Raw genomic sequence first — 13469 nt, forward strand, 5'->3', positions numbered from 1 at the left:
TCGACCTCCATCAAAAATGTTCCATCTTCTTCACTGTCCAAGCATAGTACCAGGAATTGGCCACAGGAATGGAACCTGACAGCAGCTGCTCCAAGACCTCAAACAACAGCATATGCAGCATCATGGCAAGCACTGAAAATACAAGTTTCTCTTTTTTTGATACTTTTGAGGTTGGTCATGTGAAAATGCAGGTTAACCGGGCACAACCACATGGGTCACTCAATACGGTGCTTGCATAAGCTTCAGGATATCAATGTTTAACAGGTTTTTATTTCTTAGTAAAAAACAATAAAGTGAAAAAGATGATTTCATGTTGAAGATCATCGAGCCACTCCGTCATCGTGAACAGGAATAGGTGATCGAAAAGCACAACAAAGTAAATCTGCAATAAAATCTCACCAGTCACCTAACAATGTGCAAAATAAGAAATAGTCTCAATGATGACATAACATTAAGCTGATAAACCAAGTCAATTTCCATTAAAGGTTTCTCCAAATGATTTTGGACTCATCAAATTCATAACAAAATGATGATGAGATGTGGGAGACAGAGACAGAGACAAGACTGCAGGAAAGAACAAAAATTTTGCACAAATTTATTTTAAAAACACCAACAAACAGGTTTCAAAAGTAAAAAAAGGATCATTCAATGAAACGGAGTCAGCGAGCTGTCTTGTGCAAGGAACCATGACTCTCCTTTAAGAAGCGCGAAAGGTCAGAGCAAGCCATCTGAAGGTGCCACCGAGCCTCAGTCTTCAGGGTGTTTGTGAGCAGGGTCCGCAGGTTGTAAAGTGTGTTGGACTGTCCACGCCCAGTGTTCAACAAGTCATGGAAGAATTGCTGCCATTGTTTCTTGTGCCACCTGGAAAGGTGCAGAGAACACGGTGCATGGGGAGGGTGACATATTTTCAACCTCGTGATCACGAATATAGTAATGTTCATCACAACAGTTGGCAATTTCATCCTGGTGGCATTAATAGATATGGCAAAAGCATATATAGTATACTGAAAGGAGCAAACTTTGGCCAAGAAGAAGAAAGAAGAGGACCAATGACACAAATAAACACCAACCAATCGTGCACAGGAACAAATGAGATAAAATACAAGTACAGACACATTTAAGGTACACCGGCCCCATGCCAAATAAATAAATAAGATCCCATTGCGGCACATAGAGATGATATTGGAAGGGAGAGGTTGACAATAATTGATTGATTAATTGCATAATTGAAATCAATAAATAGTAATCAGAAAATAATTTCTTAATCAATTCACTAATAGCATACCTCAACCACCAGTGTTTTATCCGAAACTGCAACTTTTTGAAAATTAAATCATTAATGGGGGGAAAAAATAATTAACTAATTAATAAATAATTAAACGATCAATTGATTAATCAATAAATCATGAATATCCTTTATAGCCAAATCACTTGGTCATTATCGTCTCCAAATATCAGCTTCCGAACTCAAAAGGTGCCTGAGAAAATGCCCAGATGAGACAGGAAATAAATAAGTACGAAATAAATCGATAATAATGAAGCAATTAATCAATTAATTGATGAATAAAAAAACAAAATAGTTTTTGCCAAAGCACGTGCTCATTATTGCGCCCAAATTTCAGCTACCGAGCCCAAAGGATGGCTGAGATATAGCCCGGACAAACAAACAAAAAAGAAATCAAACAAGTACAGGAACATTCCAAGTACACGGCCCCCATGCCAAATAAATAAATATCCTCCAGCGCGGCATTGCCAGGTTGCCTTGGGTGCCTGGCAATACCGACGTGCAGCTCGTAGAGACTGCATTGGGTAGGAGAGGTATACAATAATTGATTTATTAATTGTACAAATCAAATCAATAAATAATGATCATAAAATATTTTCTTAATCAATTGGCTAATAGCATACGTAAATCACCAGTGCTTCATCCGAAGATGTAACTTTTTCAAAATTAATTAAATAAGCCATTCATCAGAAAAAAGAAATAATAATTGATTGATTAAACAATAAGTAATTAATCAATAAATCAATAAATCAAAAATATCCATTATAGCCACATCACTTGGTCACTGTCCTGTCCAAATATAAGCTTCCTAGCTCAAAAGGTGCCTGAGATATTGCCCAGATAAGAAAGAAAATAAATAAATGATTAATAATGAAAAAAAATAATTAATAATCGTAAAATAATTAAATTAATTAATTCGCAAATAAAATACCAAAACCACCACCGTTTCATCCGAATCTGCAACATAATTTTTTTAAAAAATGAAGTCATTAATCGAATAATTAAATAATCGATTAATGAATAAAACAATACATCAAAATGAGACTTTACAGCCAAATCACTTGATCATTGTCATGTCCAAATATCAGATTCCTAGCTCAAAAGGTGCCTGAGATAATTCCCAGAGGAGAAAGGAAATAAATAGGTACTTAATTAATCTATATATATAAAACACAGTTTGTGTGTGTGTGTGTGTGTGTGTGTGTGTGTGTGTGTGTGTGTGTGTGTGTGTGTGTGTGTGTGTGTGTGTAATGTTACCGATAGACTCCTAAACGGAGAGGCTCACGTGCTTGATATTTGGCATAGACATGGCCATTGAGCCTGGGAAGAACATGGCCGACCTAAAAAAAAATATTTCATAATATTTTTTTACCATATTTTTATTTCAGCGAGGAATATTATGCACGGAATCTGAGGCGGTGGCAGAGCAGCGCGCTGATTCGCTCAGAGCGATCACGTGATGTTCCTTGCCGCCATAAACTCACAGTTACGCGTTCGCACGTAATTCAGAGCGAAAAGCGATTGCGTTTTTTCACATTTCAGCGAGGAACATTGCCATTCACACCACATAGGTTTTTTTTTCTTTCATCTTTAGATCCATTTTTTTTTCAGCGAGGAATATTATACACGGATTCTGTGGCGGTGGCAGAGCAGCGCGCTGATTCGCTCAGAGTGATCACGTGATGTTCCTTGCCGCCATAAACTCACAGCAAGTAGCATAGATTTTAGCATGATTAGCATTTAGCATGATTTAGCATGATTTAGCATAGATAGTAGCATGTTTCACATAGATTTTTTTTCAGCGAGGAATATTATACACGGAATCTGAGCCGGTCGGTGGCAGAGCAGCGCGCTGATTCGCTCAGAGCGATCACGTGATGTTCCATCCCCGCCGCCAGACCATTGAACATAAAACACAGTTTGTGTGTGTGCAATGTAATGTTACCTCCCCTTCCCCCCTTCCCCCTCCACCTCCCCCCTCCATCCTCCCCTTCCCCCCCTCCATCCTCCCCTTCCCCCTGTACCCTACCCCTCCCTTCCCCCTACACCCTCTCCCCCTTACCCTCCCACTTCCACCCTTACCTCCCCCTCCTCCCCTCCCTCTCCCTCCCCCCTCTCCTCCCCTCCCTCTCCCTCCCCTCCCCCCTCTCCTCCCCTCCCCCCCGTTCCCCTCCCCCTACCCCCTCCCCGCCCGGCAATGCCGGGTACTTCTGCTAGTCAATAATAATGAAATAACTAATCAATTAATTAATCCAAAAACAAAATAACGTTTTTGCCAAAGCACTTGCTCACTATTGTGCCGAAATTTCAGCTTGCTAGCTCAAAGGATGGCTGGGATATCGCCCGGACAAACAAACAAGAAAATGAAAAATCGGCCAGAGACCGAGGACTTGCCGGAATGTTCTTGTTTTTTTATTCGGCTATGTTGGACAAATATGGCGGCCGAACCACGTGAACGATGGCGTCATTATTTGTTTTCTAAACTAATTTATTCCTAAATTATGCTCAATAAATTTAATCTTGATTGGATGAAGTTTTGTACTTGTAGAATTATGACGTCATAATGGAGGCCTTGGGCCGAGAGAGTTTAAAATTGGGCACAGTCTATTCCAGGGCAAGACAAATGTGTGTAAAGTTTGGCGATTCTACGTGTAACGGTGTAGACGTAGTATTGCGAACAGACAGACAAACAGATGAAAAATCGGTCAGAGACCGAGGACTTGCCGGAATTTACTTTTAAATATGGCGGCCGAACCACGTGACCGATGACATCATCATTATTTGTTTTCTAAACTAATTTATTCCTTGATGATGCTCAAGAAATTTCATCTTGATCGGATGAAGTTTTGTACTTATCGAATTATGACGTCATAATGGACGCACCTATGACATCATCATTAACATATTTTATTCACCACGGAGAGTTCTTTACAATGAGCGATGTCTCCATTTTTTCTATTCAGCACTTTCGGAGATATAGAGGTGCAAATTTTTTCGGATTTTCCAAGATGGCGGCCGAACCACGTGACCGATGACATCAGCATTAACATATTTTATTCCTCATGTAGAGTTCTTTACAATGAGCCATGTCTCAATTTTTTATATTCAGCACTTTCGGAGATATGGAGGTGCAAAGTTTTTCGGTTTTTCCAAGATGGCGGCCGAACCACGTGACCGATGACGTCATCAATTGGGCACAGTCTATTCCAGGGCAAGACAAATACATGTGCAAAGTTTGGCGATTCTACATGCAATGGTGTGGACGTAGTGCTGCAAACAGACAGACAGACAGATGAAAAATCGGTCAGAGACCGAGGACTTGCCGGAATTTACTTTTTTATCGGCCATTTAGGACAAATATGGCGGCCAAACCACGTGACCGATGACGTCATCATTAACATATGTTATTCCCCATGCAGAGTTCTTCACAATGAGCCATGTCTCAATTCTTTCCATTCAGTACTTTCAGAGATATGGAGGTGCACAGTTTTTCGGTTTTTCCAAGATGGCGGCCGAACCACGTGACTGATGACATCATCATCAACATATTTTATTCCCCATGGAGAGTTCTTTACAATGAGCCATGTCTCGATTTTTTCTGTTCAGTACTTTCGGAGATATAGAGGTGCAAAGTTTTGCCGTTTTTCCAAGATGGCTGCCGAACCACGTGACTGATGACATCATTATTAACATATTTTATTCCCCATGGAGAGTTCTTTACAATGAGCCATGTCTCAATTTTTCCTGTTCAGTACTTTCGGAGATATAGAGGTGCAAAGTTTTTCGGTTTTTCCAAGATGGCGGCCGAACCACGTAACCAATGACGTCATCAATTGGGCACAGTCTATTCCTGGGCAAGACAAATATGTGTGCAAAGTTTGGCGATTCTACGTGCAACAGTGTAGACGTAGTGCTGCAGACAGACAGACAGACAGACAAACAGACAAACAGACAGACAGACAGACAGACAAACGAACAGATCAACATACTTGCCGGAATCTTTTCCGGCAAGTAATGAAAAATAGGTCAGAGACCGAGGACTTGCCGGAATGTACTTTTTTATCGGCCATTTAGGACAAATATGGCGGCCGAACCACGTGACCGATGAGGTCATCATTAACATATTTTATTCCCCGTGGAGAGTTCTTTACAATGAGCCATGTCTCAATTTTTTCTATTCAGGACTTTCGGAGATATAGAGATGCAAAGTTTTCCGGTTTTTCCACGATGGCGACCGAACCACGTGACCGATGACGTCATCATTAACATATTTTATTCCCCGTGGAGAGTTCTTTACAATGAGCCATGTCTCAATTTTTTCTATTCAGGACTTTCGGAGATATAGAGATGCAAAGTTTTCCGGTTTTTCCAAGATGGCGGCCGAACCACGTGACCGATGAAGTCATCATTAACATATTTTATTCCCCATCGAGAGTTCTTTACAATGAGCCATGTCTCAATTTTTTCTATTCAGTACTTTCGGAGATATGGAGGTGCAAAGTTTTTCGGTTTTTCCAAGATGGCGGCCGAACCACGAGACCGATGACGTCATCAATTGGGCACAGTCTATTCCAGGGCAAGACCAATATGTGTGCAAAGTTTGGCGATTCTACGTGCAACGGTGTAGACGCAGTGCTGCAAACAAACAGACAGACAAACAGACAGACAAACGAACAGATCAACATACTTGCCGGAATTTTTTTCCGGCAAGTAACGAACAGATAAACATACTTGCCGGAATCTTTTCCGGCAAGTAACAAGAAAGAAAGAAAGAAAGAAAGAAAATAACCGGAGTGAAAACCGAGTACTCCCTTTCAGCGTGCGGCACTGCCGAGCCCCCTTCGGTGCCCGGCAATGACGTTTTGCAATGCCTGGAGATGGCATAGGAAAGGAGCGGTGTACAATAAGTACTTAATTAATCGATAATAATTCAGTAACTAATCAATGAATCGATTGTCAAAAACGGTATTTTTTGTTTTTTTGATTAAAGCACTTGCTCACTGAATGAATGAATGAATGAATGACCGTTTTAAGGCCATTTTCCCCGCTAGAGCGGGGGTTAGCCACTATTGTGCCAAATTGTGCTCACTATTGTGCCAAAATTTCAGCTTCCGAACTCAAAGGGTGGCTGAGATATCGCCCGGACAAACAAGAAAGAAAACAAACAAACAAACAACCAGAATGAAAACTGAGTACTCCCTTTCAGCGCGCGTCATTGCCGAGACCCCTTTGGTGCCCGGCAATGACGTTATGCAGCGCCTGGAGATGGCATGGGAAAGGAGCGGTGTACAAGTACAGATACATTCAAAGTACACCACCCCCATGCCAAATAAATAATTATTATCCTTCAGTGCGGCATTGCCGGGGTGCCTCTGGCGCCCGGCTCAGAGACCGTATTGACCGTGCAGTCAATTTGAATTGTGCAGTCAATTGACCGTGACCGTCAGTGACCGTGCAGCTCAGAGACCGTATTGGGAGGGAGAGGTGTTTGGAGATGGAATAGGAAAGGAGTGGTGTACAAAAATTCAATTGTAAGCGCTTTACGGTTGGTAGAAACCAAATCTCGCTCAGAAAAGAAATTGCAACAGAACATTACACCAAAATAAATTGGGGGTCGCCAGGATGGCTGGGAGGGGTGCGCACACTCGCCTCAAAGCTGTCTAAAAGCCTGGGTTGGAATCTCGGTCCGGCTATAAATTGTCACCCCGGTGTTTCACAGGCAGGGTGATTCATCAATGTGTGTGCCATCCCTCGGATGAACATTAAACGGGCACATCCCATCTGCCAGCATTTGTTGCTGACCTTCGCAGAATATCCCACCGTGTCCTTCGTAAAGAGGAGGTGAACTATCGCCAGCACCCCGAACAAATTACAAAATCCTGCCATTGGCTGCATCAGCTAATGATGCCACCCCGCAGCCTTGTGCTGCATACGGACGAAGAAGATGAAAGAAAAAAAATTGTGCACAAAGACAAAAACAATCAGAAATTACTTTATGAAAGACGATTCAAGGAAAGAAAAGATTAAAATAAATAAAAATTAAAAAGCCAAACAGATTCTGAGCCAAACTAATTTAAATGTTCCCAGGTATATTTTGGTCACCTGAAACATACCTTTTGAAAGCACAACAAATTCTCCAGGTGTTACCATCATGTTGCACCTTCATGTACTCCCCAAACAGCAGACAATGTACCGTGCTGGCAACAGCGAAGAGGTCAGGCTGCGAAAAGAGGATCACAGCGGAAACCGCAGCTCAAACACCACAAATGTGGCATCACATTTGGGGACACAGAGAGCAAGGGTGAAAAAGGCAAGTGAAGGCCACGTGTCACGATAAACAAAAAAATATCGAAACCGATGTATGCAGTCAATGGCGAGGGTGCAACCTAAATTGAGTTTTACTGTTTCTTCAACAGTTTAAGCCTCATGGTGGAGCTTGCAAACACATCACATGCAAAACTAGAATGGCAATCGGTAGAGCACATGCCTTCCTCCGCCAGGCCAAACAGTTTACGTTTTGTATCTTACTCGGTAGGCCGGATATGCATCCGGACCTCAACCAAAATCTAATTGACTTGTTCATGTCACCTAACCAACTCGTCTACCTAGTTTTGTCATAACCTGTCCACAAGGTTTTTAAATATCATTTTATATACACAAAGAATTAAGTTAAGCACCCCCCCCCCGTTTTTTTACAACCTCGCACATTACAAGTTTGTTGTCGTCAAAACAGTGTAATATACCCATGATATTGCTATATTTTCTGGAGAAGTGATATTATGGTCACATAAAAACATAACAATCATGCCGTTTTCAATATTTTATTCTGAATAATTTAAGGTGAAATTTTTTGGGAATTTTAGGCATATTTTCACCTCAATTTAAGTATGGAGCTATAGGTCCATCACGGACAGTGTGGATGACGTTTATGTTTTCTAACGTACAGTCATTGTTCTGAGAAGACCTCTAGCGATCTGTGCGTCAATAACGTGTGTAGGACCCACGTGATCGGATCACTGACTCAACCAATCCCTTTTTTTCACTTTGATCACTCAATTTCATCAATGGATAATTGCTAATGTCATACCAATCATTATTTGATCTCACATACCTTAGAATATATGCAAATGTATACATATACACAAAGAATATATATTAGGGGGTGCTTACCTTAATTCGTTGTGTAGGGGTGCTTAACTTAATTCTTTGTGTATATATCGTTTTGGCCCTATCATTCAATGGTGAAGAATCACTTTTGAAATTAAATCATTCTCGTTTCCAGATCCGTATTCAGATCTTCACCAAAATCGAATCGTTTCGTCCTTGTTACAAACCCAACCGATCCACCAAGTTTCGTCCAACTCCATCCATAGCTTTTTGAGATATTGTGTTGTATATCGGTTTCAACCCCAACACTCAATGGTGAAGAATCACTTAAAAGATTATCTGATCCGGATCCGGATCTTCACCAAAATGAAATTAATTCCTCCTTGACCCGACCCGACCTGTCCACCAGGTTTCATCCGAATTCATCCACAACTTTTTGAGATATCCTGTTCAGACAGACAGACAGACAGACAGACAGGGGTGAAAACATAACCTCCGCTTACCAACTGAGTACTATTAGGAGGTAACAAGGATATTAGGAGACATCCCTGCACTGTACTTCACATAAACTAGGACATCAGTAGGCAATGGCCAGATTAAATGGGACTTGAACCTGGAATCTCAATGTTCCATCCCCTCAATCTCACCCCCTCCCAACTATATCTGCGATATCCCCTCTACCATTTATCTTAACGAACCCAACCCTCGTACTTGAACGTTGTTGCATTCCTTCCCCTCCTTTTTCTGTTTACGTTTCATTAATTTCCCTGCTTTTTGAGTCCAAACGTGCACACCCTCTGCCCCCCCCCCCACCCCCCCCCACTCCACCTCCAACCCACCATCCATCCACTGCCATTTCCCACTCTTCCACGAGCCTCAATTCTTTTTTTATAGAAAAAAAAAATCCTGAATTTTATATTTGACAAACCCACCTGGATGGTCCATGGCTGATCATGAAGCATCTCTGGGCAACAGAAAGATTGCGTCTTCGACGAGCCACGGAACCTTGTTCCGAGTTGAAAAAGCTGCAGGTCAATGCTTTGTCCAAAATCAAGCAAAACCAGGCCAGAGGACACCAAATCGTCCAAATCTCCTGCGTTTTTGGAGAACCTGGTGTGACAAGTGTTGAGTGGAATCTCACCAAAATGCATCATTATGTTGGCTAACATCTGAGCGGAATACGAAGGGAACAAACGACAGCCAGGTACAGAAATGGAACCATGCACACACTGAACTGACAAGTCAACAGTTCAGGTGAAAGGTCCTGGGTAAATGAATAAATCAAATGGTGTTTGCTCCAGTCACTGGGTTAAAGCTGTGGTTTGCATAAACACAAACAGGCATTTTAAAGGCCATTTTCCCTGCTAGAGCAGGGGTTAGCCTTGCGGTCCCCATGACAATCTTCTCCATTTTGCCCTATTTTCTGCATCTCCCCTTGTTAACCCCCTTGCCCGCATTTCTTCTTCCACCATCTTTAGCCAAATCTTTCTCGGTCTTCCCCATCCTCTACTTCCTTCTACATTCATTTCCATCACTCTTCTCAACCAGTCACTTTCATCCTTCCTCAACACATGACCAAACCATCTCAACCTGTTCCTCTTCACAGCATCAATCACAGACTCTATTCCCATCATCTTTCGCAATTCATCATTTGTCTTCCTCTCTCTCAATGATACTCCGCACATCCACCGAACCATTCGCATTTCCACCCTTTCCAGCCTTCGTTGCTGCTCTACGTTCATTACCCATGTCTCGGTTACCTTACATTACCCACTCGGTTTGCATGTTGCATGTTAATGGAACACGCTTCAGGTTAAAACCAGAATGGGACTCTTCGACGTCGCGACGGTGACCGATGTTCCTCCACCCATATTATTGCATCATTATATATATATTTGTACCAAGTTTGATTTAAATCCATTCAGCTGTTCTCAAGTATCAAATTTTTACCTGATATGAGCTCTTACTTTTCACCTTTGATGCCGAAATCGAATCAGTTCATCTTTGCATCATAATATGTACCAAGTTAGGTCAAAATTCAGCACGGTACATAAGATACCAAGTTAGGTCAAAATTCCATGACTGATTCACAAGTTAGCTCGGTAAGAGAATTTTTTAATCAAACGGGACATCAGATCTTGACCCTATAATCCAATCAGTTTTATCTTTAAATAATTATACATACTTGTACCAAGTTTAACTTGGTTCTCTTCAGCCATTCTCAAGTTATTGTGGTGCCAAAACCCTATTACAGACTCTGACCTTTGACATCTTGACCCAAAAATCAAATCAGTTCATATTTGCATCATAATACACACTTGTACCAAATTTGATCAAAACCCCATCGCTGGTTCATAAGTTATCGCGGTCACAGGATTTTTTTTCACCTAACATGACCTCTGACCTTTGACCTCATGACCCCAAAATCTAATGAGTTCATCTTTACATCATAGTACATACTTTATCTAATTCTAATTGAAATCCTTTCAGCATTTCTCAAGTTATCGCAGTAACGAAAACCTATCACGGACGGACGTACAGCCAACCCAAAGACATAATGACTCCAGTGACTGTCAGCAGAGGTATAAAAAAAATAAAGCATTTTAAGACAGTAAATGATATCACAAAGCAAATCAACACGATGTACATTGTTTTTATTTCAAAGATTCAGCTTTATGCAGACATTTGGTAACTTTTTAGCAATACCTTATAATTTCCACACAACGTGATGTTCCCCAGTAAGCTGATCGTTTGATGTTACAAAGCAGGTTGGAAAGCTAAATTGCGAGATCATCTTTTGCGAGATTTTTCCTTGGCACACCTGAACTTTTATCTGCCGACAAGGCCTTAATTTGCAGCTTGCAGTACTGCTTTTCCCTCTTGACGCCATGGAAACCAAAGCCTTCAAAAACAAGACCGAAAGTCTAACAGCAGAGTAGCCGGGCTTGTAAAATATTATAAACCACGAGCACACATGATTAGCTTTTTAAACAGTCGCTAATGCTGTTTATAACATTAAACAAAGAAATTTGGAGGAATCCCAACATCCATGAGGTAAGTTTTACTTGCAGAACCGAGCGAAGATCCATTGTAATATATATACCCCACAAGGGTTGGTGGTGTGCTCATTTACCAAGCAGCGAACTCGCGCTTGCCAAGCCAGCCGTTCCTTAAGTGCTTTGAATGGAGTGCTTGCTCGAATACTTAAACCACTTGGCGATCTCTCCACAAGAACCTTGGTAAATGAACACACACCCAATGTCCTTGAAACCCGACCATAGAGAGACTGTAATCTATATATCCCAAAGAGGAATGACCTTTCCTGCCACTCCCGAAGTGTGTGGGTGTTTACGCTGTAATGACATCATATACGTAATGACGTAGCATGACGGATGGACACAAAACTGCCGCTACTTTAATATATATTGGATATATATTTAACCTCCAGAAACGTTGCAGTCACGACAAAGGGATTAGTGTCACAATTAGATTTACTATAATAATAACGTTACGTTATTATTACGGAAATTATATTATTTTTAAAAAACCGAGGTGAATTCCTTACTTCCGCAGTTACACCGCTTCAATCAATCAAGTTTCCATTCATGACATTGGGATTAAAGTGTTATGGTTATATTTACTATACAGTATTATTATTATTACGAAAACGATACTACTGAAACGATACCACTGTATTAAGAAACCTGGGCTTAATTTGTCCGAAGCGGAAGGTGAGTCATAACGCCCAAGGCCGATACGTACCGTTTTGTTGGAAGAGCCGTAACGCCGCTGCTTTCGAGTCATTTTAACAATCAGTTTGTTTGTGTTTCACACTGAATGAAAAACGTCAAGGTAGAGCATGGCGATTGTGATATATGACAGGTTCGATGAAATGTTCGGCATGAATAATATATAAATCAAAATGGCGTGCGTGGAGTCAGCCGCAGCACTGCCGTAATGACATCAGACGTAATCACATCACACTGTCATGTGACCAGGTCTTCAGCTCTGATTGGTATACGTTTGAGGGAACATAATATTGTTGCGGATATGAGGATTGTATTTTTTTTATTGTGTTGTATTGTGGTAAATTGTTGTGTAACATTGCTTGATTCTGGCCCCTCCTGCCTCCAGTGTTGTGTAAAGGTCAAAGGGCGTTCCGGTAGTTAATTCCATAAAGCATACATTGAAGGACACTATAATACCCTTGTTCAGGAGTTTATTTCCTTATTATGTGTATCAGGGTAAGGCCTTGTCTTCCATTAAAATGACACTCCATTGCACCAAGTGAAATAGATAGATTCCTTTCATTCCCCATTCCCACTCCCAAAACTTCCATTGCCAAGCCTCAATTTCCAGCTACATCCCCTCCAAGTCTCCATTGCCAACTGCACTGGGCAGTTTGCCAGTTTGTTACAGCTGTGGGTTGTTTTCGCCCCAAAGCCACCATTGAACATGTGCTCGGGTCGGGGAAGAAAGGCGTGCCCGCCCGTCGTCATCAAGGGCGGAGCCAGAGGGTCGCGCGACCAACCAGGGCCGAGGTGAGCACACCGATGGGCGTGTCCTAAAAGCCGACGGCTTAATCGCCGGAGGCGCTATAAAGGCGCGCACGCAAGAAGTTGCGAAGAGCTGAGTTGTGTGGTTTTGGTCAGAGCGGGGGTTGGTCGTCAGTGGTGGTCAGTGGTTGCGTTGAGTTGTCGGTGGTGAGGAGTGATTGGACTAAGCAAGAGAGAAAGAGTCCTGGAGTTAGTGAGAGAGGGAGAGAGAACCCGTCACGCCAGACCCCCCACCAGCAGCGTTGGCTTGGCTCCACCAAGCAGCTCCGACCCGTTACCCTGCGCACACGACAGGATCGGTGGCATCGGCGGCCGTCGAGGTCCAGCCCGACTTCCCGTGCGGGATCAAGCTCCAGCCAGCTCCGGACCTTCCTCTCCCTCCAGCCATCCACCTCCCACCAGTCCTGCCTTTCCATTCTTTTGGTGTACGTGAGTTTGTTCTGTTTGTTTTGTCCCTGGGTAATTAATTAAGACTGCATAGATAAGCTAGCGATTTTCACTGTGTCCTTCTGGTCCGTCCC

At 42.1% G+C, this 13469-nt stretch overlaps 1 protein-coding gene across 9 annotated transcripts in view; it reads right to left on the minus strand.

Moving 5' to 3' along the window:
• Positions 1–250: 250 nt before the first annotated feature.
• LOC137435484 (uncharacterized) overlaps positions 251–13469 on the minus strand; it is a 131240-nt gene continuing 118021 nt past the window's right edge. For all 9 annotated transcript variants that reach the window (XM_068129304.2, XM_078784265.1, XM_078784264.1 and 6 more), the window contains 3 exons: positions 9325–9502; positions 7399–7505; positions 251–861 (listed from right to left, as the gene is read on the minus strand). In XM_068129304.2, the coding sequence (XP_067985405.2) occupies positions 660–861; positions 7399–7505; positions 9325–9502 (487 nt within the window). In that variant the 3' untranslated portion in view covers positions 251–659. The remainder of the gene's footprint in view (positions 862–7398; positions 7506–9324; positions 9503–13469) is intronic.

Source organism: Myxine glutinosa, chromosome 9 (genome assembly GCF_964187855.1).
Source record: "Myxine glutinosa chromosome 9, kmMyxGlut1.1, whole genome shotgun sequence".
Classification (NCBI taxonomy): domain Eukaryota; kingdom Metazoa; phylum Chordata; class Myxini; order Myxiniformes; family Myxinidae; genus Myxine; species Myxine glutinosa.